The sequence below is a fragment of the Chrysochloris asiatica genome, unplaced genomic scaffold, assembly GCF_000296735.1.
Source record: "Chrysochloris asiatica unplaced genomic scaffold, ChrAsi1.0 scaffold00002, whole genome shotgun sequence".
NCBI classification, from domain to species: domain Eukaryota; kingdom Metazoa; phylum Chordata; class Mammalia; order Afrosoricida; family Chrysochloridae; genus Chrysochloris; species Chrysochloris asiatica.
In genome coordinates, this window is record NW_006408520.1 from 47,079,880 (window position 1) to 47,099,983 (window position 20,104).

The following is a 20,104-nucleotide window of genomic DNA, read 5'->3' on the forward strand; positions in this document are numbered from 1 at the left end:
GTTGGAGGAGAATACTGAAAGTGCCATGGACTGCCAAAAGAACCAATAGATCTGTTTTGGAAGAAGTGCAACCAGAGTGTTCCTTGGAGGCCAAGATGGCTAGGCTTCGTTTCTCATACTTTGGACACATTGTCCGGAGAGAACAGTCGCTGGAGAAGGATGTCATGCTGGGTAAGGTGGAGGGTCAGAGAAGGAGAGGAAGACCCCCAACGAGATGGATCAGCCAGGTGACATCATTGATGGTGTCAAGTGTGGCAGGTAGTGAGGTTGGCCCAGGATCGGACATTGTTTCGTTCTGCTGTGCATGGGGTCGCTATGAGTCGGTTCTGACTCGATGGTACTTGACAACAACAACAACAATTGTTTTCTGATTTGTTTATTTATCCACATTACTATAAATTTGATAATTTTATGGTATACTGATTATGCTTATTAAAGGTTGTAGTGATTACACTGTAGCAAAATTATTTCATTTGTGGTTTTAAGCAGAAATTACTACTTTGATATTCATATTATAGAGATATTGAATAATTATTCTATTTGCATAGGCTGAAATTAGCATGAAGTAGAAAAACATGGTCCAAAAGAATATTCTTATTTTTATATTGATTTCTGAAGGTTCCAGCTTGTTCGTTAGTCATCTATAACAAAATAAGATGTGATAGATAATCACTTAATATAAATTAATGATTTCATTACTAAAAATAAGATATTTTTCATTTTAAGAAGAATAGCTTTCCCTATTCTGTGAAATAAGTCAGTAACAGCTGAAGATATGATCTTTGAATGTAGAATGATTGGAATCTTTTCAAATTCGTAATTTATCTAAATCTCATGAAAAAAATCAGTGTTTCAGGTTTGAACTTTAATATATTTGGAACATATGTAGCAGAACACTTTCTTCTTGGTATTTCCTGCTAAAGTAATTATGTATGCCACATTAATTTTTCCCTTGTGTTTTGGAAGCTCAAGTGTTTGATAGAATAAATAATTGCTTGATTTCTGTTCACCAGCTTTAATGATAGGAAAAATAAGAAAAATACTTGAGAGATTTTGTAATTTTCTTTCATAGAAAATAAATGTAAAATTGAAACTATTTCCTTTATTCAACAAACATTTATTGAGCACCTACCGTATACAAGATACTCAATAAATATGCTAAGCTTTTGGGATATAGTGACTTTATGGGACCACCAAAGAGAGGTGACCCAGTGGAATGTGGAAATCATCAGACAATCTCTTTGATATCCCATGCAAGTAAAGTTTTGCTAAAGGTAATACAGAAATGCCTACAATCATACACTGACCAAGAACTTCCTGAGGTTCAAGCTGGATTCAGAAGAGGCTCTGGAACGAGGGATATCATTACTGATAGCCGATGGATCTTAGCTGAAAGCAGAGAATATCAGAAAGATGTTTACCTGTGCATTATTGACTATACAAAGGCTTTCAATTGTGTGGATCATGACAAGCTATGGACAACATTGCGAAGTATGAGTATATTGGAACACTGAATTGTGCTCGTGAGGAATCTGTACCTTGACCAAGAAGCAGTTGTTCGAACAGAACATGGGAACACTGAATGGTTAAAATAAAAAAAGGTGTGCAACAAGGTTGTATTCTTTCACCATACTTATTCAATCTGTATGCTTAGCAAATAATCTGAGAAGCTGGGTTATATGAAGAAAAACATGGCATCAGGATTGGAGGAAGACTCATTCACAACTTGGGATATGCTGATGATACAACCTTGCTTGCTGAAAGTGAAGAGGACTTAAAATACTTACTGAGGAAGATCAAAGAGCACAGCCTTCAGTATGGATTACATCTCAATGTAAAGAAAACCAAAATCCTCCCCACTGGACCACTAAACAACATTCTTATCAATGGAGAAAAGATTGAAGTTGGCAAGGACATCATTCTTCTTGGATCAGCTATCAACACTCACGAAAGTAGCAGTCAAAAAATCAAATGCCGTATTTCATTAGGCAAATCTGCTGCACAAAACCTTTTTAAAGTGTTGAAGAGCAAAGATGTCAGCTTGAGGACTTAGGTGTGCCTGACCCAAGTCATGGTATTTTCAATATCCTCATATGCATGTGAAAGCTGAATGGTAAATAAGGAAGACTGTAGAGGAATTGATGCATTTGAGTTATGGTGTTGGAGGAAGTGCAGCCAGAATGTGCCATGGGCTGTCTAAAGAACCAGCAGATCTGTGTTTGAGAAGTGCAGCCACAGTGCTCCTTGGAGGCCAAGATGACCAAACTTTGTCACTCATATTTCGAATATATGATCAGGAAGGACCAGTCACTGGAGAAGGAGATCATGTTGGGTAAGGTGGAGGGTCAGAGAAAAAGAGGAAGACCCCCAATGAGATGGATTGTCCAAGTGGCAGCCTTGATGGACTCAAGTGTGGCAACAGTGGTGAGGTTGGCCCAGGATTGGGCAGTGCTTCGTTCTTCTGTGCATAAGGTCACTATGAATCGGTACAGACTCAATGGCACTTAACAACAACAACAACAACAGTGGGGGCACAATGGGGATTTTATATTAATAAATGTTGTCTTGAAAATGATAGGATAATGAGATAGCGTTTTAGAGATTGGATTGGAATGCTATGAAGATCTGAGAGAAGAAAAGTCTAAATCTGGTCAGTAGGAAGCAGGAGTGGAAGTAGGGAGCCACATAAGGAGCTGTTTAGTTTATAGTCAAGAGATGGCAGGTATTAGACATGTAATAGAACTACTGAGAAGAGATTGGCTGCAGATGGATTTTGGTGATAAGTTTTACACTTGCTGATCGATTGCATTTTTTTTTTTTTAAGATTTTTATTGTGGATTGAGTGAAAGTTTACAGGGCAGATCATCAGTTTTATATTTAACAAATCATATACTTTCTTCAATTACAATGATTATAATCTCCTTTTATATTAAGCATTTAGAATTCTGAACATTAAATTCTTTATAATATAGTTTAATATAGACTTTACAAGTTTTAAAATGTCAAATACTACTAGATATCTTTAAAATTATGGGGAAGACAAAGTACCGCTTTTTATTACTCTTCGTTGTATGGCATAAAATATACTCTGTTGGGAAAAAAATTAAGTTAGTATCTTAATTAATTCTAAGTTAGTCTGATTTCTCTACTTTAAAGCTTATACTATTGTTGTTGTTAAGTGCTACTGAGTCAGTTCCATTTCATATCGAAACCTATACAGGGCTTCTGAGGAGTGATTGATGGTTTTGAACCATCGACTTTGTGCATACCAGTTCAGTGCTTATCCTACAGCATCAAACCAGGACTCTTAAACTTATAAAACTGTAAATTCCAAAACTTAATTTATATAATAAAACTTATACTTTGTTGTTGTTGTTAAATGTGTTTGTGTTGGTTCCGACTCATAGTGACCCTGTATAGGGCTTCCTAGGATTTAAATCTTTACACGACCAGGAAGCTTTATCTTTCTTCCAAGGAATGGCTTAGACTTAAACGGTGGACCTTGTGATTCATAGTCCCGTGCCTATTGTATGGGGTTACTGTGTTCTCCAAACTTATACTGTTGTTGTTTAGTGCCACAGAGTTGGTACTGACTCATAGTGACCCTATGCACAATAGAACATAATACTGCCATATCTTGGGCCAACTTCACCATCTGCTACGTTTGATCCCATTGATGCCACTGTGCCAATCCATCTCATTGGTGATATTCCTCTTTTTCTCTGACCCTTTGCTTTACCAAATGCGATATCCTTCACCAGTGACTGGTCAGTCCTGACAATATGTCCGAAGTACGAGAGACGAAATCTGGCCAGCCTGGCTTTCGGGGAGCATTTTGGCTGTACTTCTTAAAATACATTGGTTTGTTCTTTTGGCAGTCCTCTGTACTTTCAATATTCTCCAACACCATATCTCAAATGCATGAATTTTTCTACAGTCTTCCTTATTCAGTATCCAACCTTCACATTCATAGGAGGTTATTGAAAATACTGTGGTTTGCATCAGGCACACCTTAGTCTCCAAACTGACATGTTTGCTCTTTAACAGTTTAAAGAGGTCTTGGGCAGCAGATTTGCCCAATGTGATACATCATTGGATTTCTTGACGAGTGCTTCCATGAGTGTTGATGGTCGATCTGAGCAAAATGAAGTCTTTGAAAACTTCAATCTTTTCCCCACATATATGGGTGTTAATTATTGGTCAAGTGATGAGGATTCTTGTTTTCTTTGCGTTGAGGTGCAACCCATGCAGACAGCTGTGGTCGTAGATATTCATCAGTAAATATTTGAAGTCTTCTTCTTTTTCAGCAAGCAAGGTTGTATCATCTGCATAAAGGAAGTCATGAATGAGTATTCCTCCTATCCTGACAAGTTTTCTTCATATAATTCAGTTTCTTGGATTCTTTGCTCAGCATAGAGATTGAATCAATATGGTACAAGAATACTACCCTGGCATACACCTTTCCTAATTTTATACCATTCAGTGTTTCCTTGTTCTCTTTGAACCAGTGCCTCTTGGTCTATGTAGAGGTTCCTCAAGAGTACAATTAAGTGTTCTGGAATACTCATACTTTGCAATTTTGTCTGTAGCTTGCCATGATCCACATAATCGAAAGCCTTTGTGTAGTCAGTAAAGCACAGGTACACATCTTTCTGGCATTTTCTGCTTTCAGCCAATATCCATCTGATGTCAGCCATGATATCTTTCATTCCACAGTGTCTTCTAAATCGGGCTTTAACCCCTGGAAATTCTCTATCAGTGTATGGTTCAGTTGTTTCTTTATTACCTTTAGTAAAACTTTACTTGCATGGGATATCAGTGATATTGTCTTATTATTTCTGCATTCTGTTGGGTCTCCTCTCTTTGGAATGGGCACAAATGCAGATCTCTTCCAGTCAGTTGGCCAGGTAGTTGTCTTCCAAATTTTTTGGCATAGATGAGTGAACGCCTCAAGTGCCACATTACTTTGTTGTAAAATTTCCATTTGTATTCCATCATGTCTTGTATTCCTTGTATGCCTTGTTCTTTGCCAATGACTTCAATGCACTTTGGACATCTTCCTTCAGTATCATTGACTCTTGAACATATGCTACCTCTTCAAATGGTAGAACATTAACCATCTCTTTCTAGTAAAGTGACTCTGTGTATTCTTTCCATCTTCTTTTGATGCTTCCTTCATCATTCAGTATTTTGCTCAGATAATCCTTCAATATTGCAAGTTGAGGTTTGAATTTTTTCTTCAGTTCCCTCAACTTGAGAAATGCTGAGCGTGTTCTTCCATTTTGATTTTCTAACTCCAGTCTTTGCACATTTTGTTTTAATATTTGACTTTGTCCTCTCGAGCTGTGTTTTGAAAATTTCTGTTCAGCTCTTGTACCTCCTTACTTCTTTCATTTGCTTTAGCATCTCTATGCTGGAGAGCAAGTTTCAGATTCTCTCCTGACATCAGTTTTAATCTTTTCCTTCTGTCTTTTCCTAATGACCTTTTGCTTTCTTCCTGTATGATGTTCTTTATGTCATCCCACAACTCTTCTTGTAATAGGGGGATTCAAAAAGTTAGTAAAAATTCCATTATCTTTTAAATCCATTTTTTCATGAACTTTTTAAAGTCTTCTCATCTGAATCTGAACCGACTTGATAGCACTTAACAACAACAACAAATATGTACTGTATTTACAGTTGTGAAATGTTTAAATAAAGGAATGAACATAATTGTCACATGATGTAAGCTTTATTTGTCTTTAATTTTTTAAAAATTTATTTACTTGATTTTTTTCCTCCCTGTTTTTCTAGTCACATTGTTCTAATGCTTGCAGATGATATGGCATGTAACCCTAGAAATCCCAAACCAGCTACAGTGTTTAGTCACAAGAACATGGAATTAAATGTGTATGGAGATGATGTTGAAGTGGATTATAGAAGCTATGAGGTAAATTGTTTAATTTAGTAATATTTTTGAGTTGTAGGTTAACTATTGCATTTAAACTCTAAATCAGTGTTAGAATAAAACATCACATTGTTTTCAAACTTGTATAAAATTGTCATTGAATTTTTGGCATGATTGCTCTCTAGAGTTCATTTCAAAGAAATAATATAGGGGGGAACTGCTAAAACATGAGCATTTTCATATATGTATCTTAGAAAAACTTTATACTGACTTCTATTTAAGAGTTTAGTAAGGTTTCAGTTTTCTTCATAGTATATATAGTTTGTTTTTTATTCTAAAAAGTTTTCAGTTTAGTTTTTAAAATAAATACACTTGTTATAGGAACTACAAAGTTAGAAAATGACTAACCAAAAAAATTCACCCTTATTTCCACTATAAAGAGATAACTCCTTTTAATATGCTTCCAGTGGTTTTATGCATAAGCAATTAAAAATAAAAATGTGAATATGAAAGATGGTATATACTATATTTTCTCCTTGTGAAATTTCACTTGAAATTTAACAGTATATTGTAAATACACTTAAAATTTGAAATCTTCCATGAAGCCTTCCTTGATAATTTTTTGTCATTTTACAACACCTACTAAAGTTAAAGGAGCTCTCATAGCATAGTGGTTACAAGTTGGGCTGCTAACCTCAAGGTCAGCAGTTCAAAACTGTCAGCTGTTCCATGGGATAAAGATGAGGCTTTCTGCTCCCTTAAAGATTTACAGCCTCGAAAACTCATAGCAGGGTCACTGACTCCGTGGTACAGCACCACCACCACCACCACCACTAAAGTTAGATGGAGTGCTGGTGTGGTGCTGTGGGATAAGCACTAGACTGTTAACTGCAAGGTCAGTGGTTCAAACCACCAGCCACTGCTTGGAAACCCTGTGCAAGGTTGAAAGGGACTCAATGGCACTTAACAAAAATAACAACTATAAAGTAAAATACAGTGTTCTATATTCTCAAACATCTTTTAAAACCTTTTAAGAAAAATATCTTTCTCCTTCCAGACTGTAAACTCTTACCTGTAATAAGTACCTATATTTCATAGTGTATACCTGTAACCAACCTTATGGTTCAAACCGATGTTGTGGGCCAGTGCTTATCCTACAGTGCCACACCAGGACTCCATAGCCCATAGTAGGCACTCAAAAATGTTGGTTCAATGACCAGATGTGTATGAATGGTTGACATTTTACTTCTTTGTCATAAAACTGTATATTAAAAATGGCCATTTCTCATTAGCAAAGGTATGTATGAAAAAAAGACAAAAAGTATTACTGGTGATAAACTTGACTTATATTCATGGAGGTTGTTGTTGTTGTTGTTGTTAAGTGCCGTCAAGTCGGTTCCGACTCATAGCGACCCTGTACAGGGTTTCCGAGGGTGTAAATCTTTACGGGAGTAGAAAGCCTCATCTTTCTCCCGCGGAGCGGCTGGTAGTTTCGAACCGCTGACCTTAAGGTTCGCAGCCCGATTCGTAACCACTACGCTACCAGAGGTAGTAGCTCAAAATGCCAACAGAGAGGGAAGGAGTCTTCACATCAAGTATCAATGCTAGCCCCTCTGTATACAGGGTAGATAGGGACAGGCAGCTTAGACATTGGCTACCTAAAATGAGGACACGATAAAGGCACGAAGTGACTAGCATACAAGATTTGAAGGGGAAGTTTAGTTTAATAGTGTGTGGGGGAAGAAAGAGTCCTAACTAAATAGTTTTCATCTTGTCTAGATGGGTCTGGTAAAAAGAGATTGGGATAAGATTCTTATGATTCTAGAGTGAGTAATTATCATGACTAATTGTGACTGTCAACATTGTAAAGATAGAAGTTTTATAACAAAAATGGGGAAGTAGTTAATCATACAGTCCAGAAACAGAGAACCCTAGGACCGTCAAGGGAGAAGAGCACAAGCGGAATGCGGGACTGTATCCAGAGAAGCAGTGACACCAGAGATGGAGGCAGATTTGGGGACATAGAGAGAGGGAGCAGCTGAGGACTCTAGATTCATGGAAAGAGAGAGACTGAAAGCTGGCAACCAGGAGGCAGACTTGCAGAATGTGCCCTTTGGTGGTATAAATTATATATGCCTGAGTGTTTTTAAACAAAGAGCTAAAATGAATAGAGAGAAATACTGTTAACTGATGGTACATTGAATGTAAAACTGATGATCTGCCCTGTAAATGTTCATTCAATTCACAATAAAATCTTAAAAAAAAAAAAAAAAGAATTACTGGTATTTCAATTCATACATACATAGGTTAATTCAAACAAAATGTGTTTGAACATGTCCCTGTAATCATTGGATGGCTGCAGACAAGTTCTCTCAGTAATACATTTAGTCTCTTTAGGAGTCCTGGTGTAGCACTGCAGGTTAATGCACTAGACTGCACAAACCTACCAGCTGCTCCTGGAATGAAGTAATTAGAAATAATTCTAACCAGATAAACAAAAGACCTATATAAAGAAACTACAAAACACTACTACAGGAAACCAAAAGAGATTTATAAAAATGGAAGAATGTACCATACTCATGGATAGAAAGACTTAACATTATGACAATGTCAATACTACCCAAAGCATCTACAGATATAATGCAATTCCAATCCAGAGTCCAACAACATTCTTTGAAGAGATGGAAAAAGTGATCACAAACTTTATTTGGAAGGAAAAGAGACCTTAAATAAGCAAAGCACTGCCAAAGAAAAAGAACAAAGTGGGAGGCCTCTCTCTTCCAGACTGTAAAACTTATTACAAGTCCACAGTGGTCAAAACAGCCTGGTATTGGTACAATGCAAGACACATAGATCAATGGAACAGAATTGAGAACCTGAAGTAAATCCATCCACATGCAGTGAACTGATCTTTGACAAAGAGCCAAAATCCATTAAATAACGAAGAGATAGTCTCTTTAACAAATGGTGTTGGCAAAACTAGAAATTGGTTTGGAAAAGGTTGAAACAAAACCTATACCTCACACCATATATGAAAAGTAGCTCAACATGGATTAAAGATTTAAATGTAAATCCCAGGACTATAAAGATTATCAATGAAAAAATAGGGACAAACTTAAGAACTCTAATATATGGCATATGTAGATTATCAAACCTGACAAAAACACACAAACAGGAGAGTACAAATTAGATGACTGAGTCATACTAAATATTAGAAATTTATGTGCATCAAAAGAATTCACCAAAGGTGAAAAAGGGGAGCCCACAGACTGGGAAAATATCTCTTGCAACAACACATCAGACAAGGGACTAATATCTAAAATTTATAGGAAATTACAACATATCTACAACAAAAAGACAAATAACCTAATTAGTAAATGGGCACAGGACATGAATAGACACTTCACCATGGAAGACATTCTGTCAGCAAACAGATGACAGAAATATGAAGAAATATTCACGATCATTAGCCATTGTTGTAGTTGTTATATGCTGTCGAGTCAGTTCCAACTCATAGCGACCCTGTACAGGGTTTCCGAGGCTGTGTATCTTTACGGGAGCAGAAAGCTTCATCTTTCTCCCATGGAACCGCTGGTAGTTTTGAACTGCTGACCTTGAGCTTTGCAGTCTGACTCATAATGACTACGCTACCAGAGCTCCTTAGAGAGATGCAAATCAAAACAACAATGAGATATCATCTCACACCAGCAGTAACAATGAAGTTCATAAAAGCCGATGACAACAAATGCTGGTGAGGGTGTGGAGAGACTGGGGCCCTCCTAAATTGCTAGTAGGACTGCAAATTGGTTAAACCACTCCGGAGAATGGTATGATGCTTCCACAGAAAGCTGGAAATAGAAATGCCTTATGATCCAGCAATTCTACTAGGTATATATCCACAAGAAATATGAGACAGAATATGAGTAAATACATGCACAGTGATTTTCATTGCAGCACTATTCATAATAGTAAAAAACTGGAGACTACCCAAATGCCCGTTAACGGAAGAATGATAAACAAACTCCAGTACATGTATGCACAATGGAATACTGTGCTACCTTGAATAATGAGGAAGCTGCAAAACACTGCGTAACATGATGAGCCTTAAGGACATAATACTGAATGACATTAGTCAGGCACAAAAGGACAGTTATTACATAAGCCCATTATTATAAAAACTAAACAAAAGATTTCCATACTAAAAGAATAAACCTTTGAGGGTTACCAGGGTCGGGAGGGAGGGGACTGTAACTCAGAGGTCAGGGTACAGACATAGATCAACTTGGGGAACATGGCTGGCAATAAATAAGAGAGGGAGGGCCATGCACATGAATGGGGAGGAGCTCAGAGGAGTGGCTAAATGCATTAGAGGTAGACTCTGATGTTTGCACTGCCGTGGACTAACAAGGCTCTGTGGTATAGGTATCGAGACATAGAAGAGGAAAAGGAGAGGAAATTATGTTAAGATGTTTGACTCTTTAGTGGATTTTGGGTTCCCCTGCCTTCTAGCATAATAGAGACATTTAAGTGGGATAGATAGGTTGTCCCAGGATCGGGCAGTGTTTCGTTCTGCTGTACATAAGGTCGCTATGTGTCAGTACCTACTTGATGGCACCTAACAACAACAACAAGTGGGATAGAAAGGATAACTGGGGAAGATAATTACAGAAAGTTTGTAAGCCCCCCTTCAGCCTATAATGGATTGGGTCATCTAAAATGGGACTAGGATATACAGGAAAACAGGCTTCTTGTTAAGCCTTGGTGGAAGATGGGGTCTCAGGTGGAATCCTGAGCCCCACCCAGAACTTTCAGGGATAGGACATGCAGACCAACCCAAAGAGGCTAGAGGAACAGAAGATACTTCTTGAAAGAAAGATCAATTGCTGGGAGGGGTAGTGGGTGGTGGATAAAGCAGACTGTTTGGCTGTGACATTATCAAGCAAGCAAGCTATTTGTCCTGGAGCCATCAAGGCAAGAAAAGCCAACACATCAGATAAACTCCTAAGACTGAAACTCAAAGGGACCACACGAACAGTCCTGTATACTAGATGACAACTGTCCTGGTTAGTTTATGAGTGGAAGAGGGGGAATTGCAACAATGAAAGCATGGGCTGAGATTTGCCATATTACATTTCATGGATGCTCGATGACCTTGGAATGAGAGAAAAGGATGGACTGATGGATTTGAAGTTCAATGTGGTGTGTGAACTTCCGAGCCTTTGACATCCTGAGCAACAGCATTTAGAGAGAGACAAGACTGATACACACTCATACATTTAATAGACCTTGGTGGCACAGTAGTTAAACACACAGCTGCTTACCAAAAGTTTCACAGTGTGAATTCACCAGCCCTCTATGTAAGAAAGATCTCGTAGTCTCCTTCTGTAGCTTACAGCTTTGGAAACCCTTTAAGGCAGTATTACGCTCTACTATATGGGCATTATGAGTTGGAAATAACTTGATGGCAGTGGGCAGTATATGGTGGAGTGCCTGAATGTCACAAATGGTCAAGACTGGACTAATAACTGAAAGGTTGGTAGTTCAGACTCACCCAGAGGCAACTTGGAAGACAGTTAATCTGTTTCCAAAAGGTGACAGCCTTGAAAATGGAGTACAGTTCTACTCTGCACATATGGAGTCACTATGAGTAAGGATCGATTTGACAACCACTAATATGTGTGGTGCTGTGGGTTAATGTGCAGACTGCAAAGCCGTTTGAACTGTGAAGTCGGCAGTTCAAGCTCACCAGTCGCTCCTCGGAAACCCTATACAGGGGTCGCTATGGGTCGGAACCAACTTGACAGCACTTAACAACAACAACAATATGTATCAAACGAGCTCTGGTCATATAGTGGTTACGAATTGGGCTGCTAGCCTCAAGGTCATCACTTCGAAACTACTAGCTGTTCCATGGGAGAAAGATGAGGCTTATCTGCTCCTGTAAAGATTTACCTGTGTAGGGTCACCATGAGTCGGACCTAACTCTACTGTGCTTAACGACAAGAACAACAGCATGTATCAAGGAGTCCTGATGTGGCGCTGTGGGTTAATGCATCAGTCCACAAAGTCGTTTGAACTGCAAGGTCGGTGTTCAAGCTCACCTTTACATACATAGGGTTTCCAAGAATATGAAATATTTCCATAAAAATTTAGCCTCAGACACCCTACAGAGCAGTTATACTGTGCCCTACAAGGTCTCTGTGAGTCAGAATGTATTTGGAAGTGGGTTCTGTTTTCGTGATTTTAAGTGCAAGAAAAGGTTTCAGACTAGAAGTCTTTTCAATGATTTAAAAGCTGCACATGCAGCAAGTGAAGGTGACACATTGATGAAGAATTTCTTTCAAAGTGAGGACAGATTTTTTGAGGACAAATATAGACATCTAAGTGGGATAGAAAGGATAACTGGGGAAGATGATTACAGCAAGTTTGCAAGCCCCCCTTCAGCCTGTAACGGATGGGGTCATCTCAAATAGATCTAGAACATACAGGAAAACAGGCTGTTAAATAAGGTCTCTATGGGTCAGAATTGACTTGACAGCAAACAACAATATGTGTCAAAAGTTGTGGTGTGACGCTCTGGTATTGTAGTGGTTACGAATCGGGCTGCTAACCTCAAGGTCGGCTGTTCGAAACTACCAGCTGTTCCTTGTAAACTCTATACAGGGTTGCTATGGGTCGAAACTGATATGAGAACGCTTAACAACGACAACATTATATGTCAGGGCCACTATGGGTGGAATCAACTTGATAGCACTTAACAACAATAATATGTGTCAGTGTGGGAGAAACAATGAACTGCTAACCACAAGGCTGATGGTTGCAACCTACTATCCACTCCTTGGAAACTATAAAGGGTTGCTATGAGTTGGAACGAACTGGATGGCAGTTAACAACAACAACAGTAAGAACAACAGTACATAGATGAAAAGGATGGAATGTATGTTTTTTAAAGTAAAACTAACTTACTAGATTTCCCCAAGTTCTAATTCATCTGATTTATATTTTTCAGGTAACTGTGGAGAATTTTTTGCGGGTATTAACTGGGAGAATCCCACCTAGTACTCCTCGGTCAAAACGTCTTCTTTCTGATGATAGAAGTAATATTCTTATTTATATGACAGGTAATTTTAGTTATTGCTTTAATAATAGAATATTTTGAAACTGAAAGACACTACATTGATAGAAACAAATGATTTTTTATTACAATTTAAAATTTTTCGTGTAGTTCTACCTTTGTGATTTATAATAACTGGAAATTGATACCTATAAACAATATAGCATTTATGCTGTTCTGTCTATTTATGTCAGTCTTTTCTTTTTACTATTGCTTTGGTAAAGTTCATCAGTTTTTATCGAGTGCCCTGCCATAGCCTCTTTTCCTTCAGTTTTTATCTTGGATTAATCATCTCACTGATGTGATGGATAGAATTTGCAAATCTGTTTCTCTTCCGCTTAAAACTTCACAATGGTTTCCTTCTGATACAGTCTCAAATGATAGTTTACATAAGGATTACCTAGAATGTGGATTCTTAGTCCTTTTTCTAAAATTCTAATTCAGTTTTAGTGTAGCGTGCGACTCAGGAAACTGTGTTGTAAATATATTCCTCAGATGTTAGATTGAGTAGTCTTTTAAATAGAAGCAGTCCCAGGTTTAGGAACAGCTGACTTAGAGACAACTCCTACTTGCTCCTTAATGTTAGCAAAGTTGTCCTCACTTTGAAAGAAATTCTTCATCAAAGTGTCACCTTCACTTGCTGCATATGCAGCTTTTAAATCATTGAAAAGACTTCTAGTCTGAAACCTTTTCTTGCACTTAAAATCACGAAAACACAACCCACTTCCAAGTACATTCTGACTCACAGAGACCTTGTAGGGCACAGTATAACTGCTCTGTAGGGTTTCTGAGGCTGTACATTTTTGTGGAATAGACTGCCTGCCTCATCTTCCTTTCACGAATCTGCTCATGGGTTTGAACTGCCGACCTTTTGGTTAGCAGCCCAATGCTTAGCCCACTGTACCACCAGAATGAGAGGGCACTCAAACAGATTTTGCTGTTTTGCTTCTCTGAAGGAGATATAGTTGTTGTTTTTAGTAAGTTTTTATTGTGAGGTTTGCATGGAAGAATATCAGTTTTACATTCATCTATTGTATTTTGTTCATCGTGATGATTACCATCCCCTCCATGCATCATTAGATAACCCAAGGGTACACCCATAGTCACGCACCCCCCCCCCCCCCCGGCCTTCAGCACACAGCCCTTCGCCCTCCCTGAGCCCAGTGTCCCCAGCTGCTCCATCTGTCCATGTCACCATCTGTCTCCATCCCTGGCGTTACTGCCTCTCTGGGTAGGGTCATGCTCTCCGCTCTTCTCACTTGATGGTCCCAGGGACCTCCGCTCCTGGGCTGCAAAATCAATCTCTCCCCTCCTTTTGTCAAAAAACATCTACCTCTATATTTCCTACCCTCCCAGTCAGTCCTGATGGCAATTATTCACTATTGTACCACAAGAGTCTTATTCCCATTTGCTTTCACCAGCCCAGTCCCAACAGATTGGAAATCATTCAGTAGAGATTCTACCTTCCCCACCCTGTCTGGAACTAGGCTCCCTCTTGAAAGCTTGTAAGCCGGTCACTTCTTGCCTTTATAGCACCCCCCCCCCAATTTTGGGTAGCCAATGTCTAAGTTGCCCATCCCTGTCAACCCTGTGTACTGAGGGAGTGGGAGTGATCTTCGTTGTAAAAATTTGTTCCCTTCCTTGAGCTATTATATCCATAAGTATAGGTAAAGTTCATCAAATTGTAGCAGGTAATTCTTTTTTAGGGGAGATAGAGTTTTAAACTTTGTACAAAGGAGCTTGCTGTCTAAGCAGGCAAATTATCTTTTTGCTGATATGTTTCTTATTTTATGAAATGGAGATATAGAAAGATTAATTTATTTATCTAAGGTAACATAGTAAGTGCCAAAGCTTGCATTTGAATCTAGAAATGCTGGCTGAATAATGCATACTAAATGTTAGACTCTTCTGTTGAACCCAGAACATTCACTGTAGTGAAAATAGCAATTTTTAGGTAAGAACCGTTCTTGCTTAGTAGTACTAGCATTCTAAGTATGTAATATGCATAGTACTAGCATATGCGAACCTTAAGGCCAGCAGTTCAAAACTATCAGCCGCTCTGCAGGAGAAAGATGAGGCATTCTGCTCCCATAAAGATATACAGCCTCGGAAACCCTGTACAGGGTAGCTATGGGTCGGAACCGACTCGACGGCACTTAACAACAACAAGCATACTATGTAACTACCTAGTTTCTTCAATTTCTTTGCCCTAAAAATGTGTGCTCAGTTTGTTAAGGAATTTGGAAATCATTTCTGATATCATAATGGAGCCAATGAAAAAGTATAAATGTGCTTTTCTGGAATTGAATGATAGAAAAACTTGTAAAGATATGGTATCTTTTATTTTTTACAGTCTAGCATTCTCTTTAATTTATATAATGAAAACTTAGATTAATTTTTTTCACAGTACTTATTGTAGAGCATAAATAAATAAGGATATTAGATTGCAGTAATGAATGAAGTAAATATATCTTCCAGAATATATGTTGTTTGTATAAAAAGTATATCTGTTTGATCTTTTTGATTCTTCTTATAAGGACATGGTGGAAATGGTTTCTTGAAATTTCAAGATTCTGAAGAAATTACTAACATAGAACTTGCAGATGCTTTTGAGCAAATGTGGCAGAAAAGACGGTAATTAATTAGCAAATGACTTTTTCGTAATATAAAATTATTTATGATTTTTCCATGCTTAGTATATTTGTGCCTCTTAACTTACAGTATTTTGATTATTTTAATGGTTCCTTTTTATATTCATTATTTACACTGACTTGAGGGTCGTTGTTTTTATCCTCAAGAAAAATTTGGGTTTATAGAACATGAAAATAGTCCTTTGAAGGTATATATAGCATCCTTATAGGGGTAATGGAAATTCCTCCAACTAAGTTGTCCATTTTTTATGGGGATTAGAACTTATATTTAATTATCTACCTTGTACCTATTCTGAGAGTCCTAGTGGCTCAATAATTAAGTGCTCACCTGCTAGCTGAGAGGTCAGTGGTCTGAACCAACCAGCCTCTCTGAGGGGAGGAAGCTGTGGCAGTGTGTATCAGGAACGATTTAAAGCCTGGGCAACCCTGTGAACAATTCTACTCTGTCTTATGAGGGTGGTATGAGGCAGAATCAACCCAACGGCAGTGAGTGTGGACTTTTTTCTTTTTTTTTTCAGTTTAGTGCTTACTTTTTATCTTTGACACTTAATGTGACTAATGGCTACTCCATGTGCTACAAAATAGAACTGAGCTCCATAGGAATTTCTTGGCTATAATTTTAATGGAAGCAGACTGTCAGGCCTTTCTGTTGTGGTAGATTTAAAAATACTTAGTTATATTGCTTGTCTGCCTCCCAGTTAAGGTTTATCAGTTCCGTGAATATAGTTATTGTGATACACACACACACACTTTTTTTTTGCACATATGTTAGTTTCTAAGATAGGACAGGTATAAAGTAAGTTTTTGTTCAGTTGAATATTTTGTTGACTATTGAGTCTCTTTTTGGATTCTGAATTATGTGGCATAAACAAGGCAAGAAGAAAGTATTAGGGAGCCACATGGGCACAACTATTGTTAACTTTTCAAATATCAAGCTTCTATTGGGTATTCTGAAGTCTCCAAATTTAGCTTATGAAATGACAAAGATATGACATAGACATGTTATAGAAGTATTAAAAGTATTATCAACATATGATTGACATCATTATTCATGGCCAGAATATTGTCACTTTTTTTTCAGCTACAATGAACTGCTGTTTATTATTGATACTTGTCAAGGAGCATCCATGTATGAGCGATTTTATTCTCCTAACATAATGGCTCTTGCTAGTAGCCAAGTGGGAGAAGACTCACTCTCGGTAGGCATAGTTTTCCATTTATCAGTTTTACTGTCTTAGAAATGTGTAGTTATTCTGGACTATTTGTATTTCATATGAATATGTCTGTAATGTATTATTCTTGAACTTTTAAGCGCCTTACAAGGAAATATTAATTACATTTTTAACATTTTCTTATAGCACCAGCCTGATCCTGCAATTGGAGTCCATCTTATGGATAGATACACATTTTATGTCTTGGAATTTTTGGAAGAAATTAATCCAGCTAGCCAAAATAATATGAATGACCTTGTAAGTATTTGCTTGATTTGATTCTAACATTGGTATGTTAATATTCATCTGATGAATGGAGTCTATTATTTGTTGTACATGTACCTTTTAAGATATTTTGAATTTACCTTTACAATGATAATTTCTCTTTTTATCACAAGAAATTTGAAGCTTTAGCCCAGTTTACTTCCTATTCCTTATGATACTTCCATTCATATGTTTATGCTCTTTTCTCTACCAGAAATGTACTTCTTTAAGATTCACCTATTGAAATTCTACCCGTTCCTCAGTATTCTAATTAGATTCTGCTACCTGTAGGAAGTTTTCCTCATTCTTCTCAGCTGGATGATTTCTTCACATTTTCCAAATCCCTATTGAACTTTACTTCACTTTATAGCATTTACATAATCTATCTTTTATTGAACTCAAGAAATGAGAGTGTTTTAACTTAAAGGGAGATCTCCTAGACAAGAGAAGCCTTATCTTACATATTTTGCCTGCCATACACTGCTGGTATAACATTTCACATCACTTGTTGAATTCCAAAATTGTTTTCCTGACTTTTTTGTACTTATTATATAGTATCAACTAGATCTACTTTGAGGTTGCTATTGAAAGTAGGCATGACTAAAAGCTTGAACTGATGTTAGCGTGGATAATTATGTACATCATTATGTGTGGTCTTTTCCCATAAATTTATACCTTGTTCACACATACACAAGCATTTCTTGAGTGTTTGCTAAATGGCAGGCACTGGATATATCATAGCAAAAAAGGCCTTCATGGGGCTTAGGAATGGAGAGGAGGCTTAGCAAGCAGGGCTCTGAACTCTTTCTACCACTGCAGTAAAGCATCTTTGCATTTATCTATTTTATTATGTAAGTTTTTAGATAAGTTTTCATTTAGTGACAGTGTTCTACTGCAAAAGTCAGAAAACCCATCTCTAGGCTATCGAATTTTATATAATAGAATCACTTGCTATAATTGTTGTTGTTGTTAAGTGCTGTTGAGTCAGTTGTAACTCATAGCGACCCTTAATTGAGTTTTCAAGAAAAAGCTGGTGGGCTTGAACTGCTGACCTTGTGGCTAGCAGTCCAGTGCTTATGCTACACCAGGACTCCTTGCTGTAATTAGAAGGGAGCTGACCTTGTGGCTAGCAGTCCAGTGCTTATGCTACACCAGGGCTCCTTGCTGTAATTAGAAGGGATTATGTATTCTGATATGTGTTGCATCTTACCATCACTCGTATGTCAGCTTGTTGTACTGTGGTGGCGTGACGGTTGCTGTGATTCTGGAAGCTATGCCATGGGTATTTATTTAAATACTATAAGGGTTACCCATGATGGACAGGTTTCAGCTGAGCTTTCAGATGAAGACAGACTAGGAAGAAGGAAAGACTATTTCCAAATATTTAGTCACTAACAACCTTATGAATAGCAGTGGAACAGTGTATCAGAAGAATTTTGAATATTTAAACATGATGAAAAGCACCAGAATATTGTCAAATATAGTGCTGGAATATGAGCCAATAGGTTGGAAGGCACTCAAAATATGACTGTAGAAGATCTGCCTCCTCAAAGTAGAATTGACCGTGATAACGCTACTGGAGAAAAGCCTTTGGGACCTTAATTTGCTGATGGGACACAACTCAAAATGAAGAGAAACAGCTATAGACATCCATTAACAATCAAAACATAGAATATATGAAGTATGATTCTAGGAAAATTGGAAGTTATCAACAATGAAATGAAACACATAAACATTGATGTCCTAGGCATTAGTGAGCTGAAATGGATTAGCATTGGCCACTTTGAATCTGAAAATCTCATGGTTTATTATGTCGAAATGACAAATTGAGGAAAAATGGTGCCTCAGTCATCATAAAAGAATATATATATATAGATCTGTCTTGAAGTATAATGCTGTCTGTGATAGGATAGTATCCATATGTCTGCAAGGAAGATCAGTTAATACCACTATTATTCAAATTTACACACCAACCACTAAAGCCAGTGAGGATGAATTTGAAGAATTCTACCAACTTCTTCAGTCTGAAGATGATCTAACATGCAATCAAGATGTATTATTGATAGTGTGTGGGAAGAAAGAGTCCCCACTGAATAGTTTTCATCTTGTCTAGATGGGTCTGACTAAAAGAGATGGGAATAAGATTCTTATGATTTGATAGTAATAGTTATCATGACTAATTGTGACTGTCACAATTTAAAGGTAGAAGTTTTATATCAAAAACAGGGGAGCAAGAAGAGTCAGAAACTTCTGCCAAATAGCCAAGCTGCAGTCACACCGTATAAAACACCAAAACCCAGGCAATAACCAATACCAGCTGCCAGATACCAAGGAAACAGGCAGCACCTGTGAAAGTTACTCTGAGTCAAGCAATAAGAAGAGTGAAAAGGGAAGACCACACCCTGACCACATCTTCCTGGAAGAAACCAGAAAGCATAAAAACAAAAAAAGTACCAAAATACATACTCATTTAAGTATTAGGGCCACAGATAAACATCAAACATGTCCCAGAAGCAAAAACAGATGACCATATCAGCACATGTCTAGAAAAAAGATAAAATATCTGAGACAAATGACCCAGAAATAGATCTGGACTCCATTCTGGAAGGATGACAGGCTCTCGAAATGCCTGAGAAAGAATTCAGAAAAATGATTATATAAAATGTTTCAAAACACTTTACAATGGAGTTGAGAAAAATAAGGTAGAAGTCAGGAAAGTGCTACAAGAGCAATCAAACAAGATACATAGAGCATTGGAAACAATGCAAAGCCTACAGAAAGAGGTACAGACAATCAAAAACAAAATGGCAGAAATAGAAAATACTCTGAAAGGGCAGAGGAGTAGAATAGATGAGATGGAAGGAAGAATCAGCGAGCTGGAAGACAAGTCTCTCAATGCCACTAAGATAGAAGAACAAACACAAAAAAAGATAAAGAATTCAGAGGAAGGTATAAGATTCATGTTGGACAACATGAA

General features: G+C 37.6%; 1 protein-coding gene across 1 annotated transcript in view; it reads left to right on the plus strand.

Annotated features, from left to right (window-relative positions):
• LOC102812687 (GPI-anchor transamidase-like) overlaps positions 1-20,104 on the plus strand; it is a 175,117-nt gene that overhangs the window by 47,368 nt on the left and 107,645 nt on the right. The window contains exons 4-8 of the mRNA XM_006831085.1: positions 5,794-5,929; positions 12,897-13,008; positions 15,539-15,635; positions 16,734-16,851; positions 17,011-17,121. Of these exons, the coding sequence (XP_006831148.1) occupies positions 5,794-5,929; positions 12,897-13,008; positions 15,539-15,635; positions 16,734-16,851; positions 17,011-17,121 (574 nt within the window). The remainder of the gene's footprint in view (positions 1-5,793; positions 5,930-12,896; positions 13,009-15,538; positions 15,636-16,733; positions 16,852-17,010; positions 17,122-20,104) is intronic.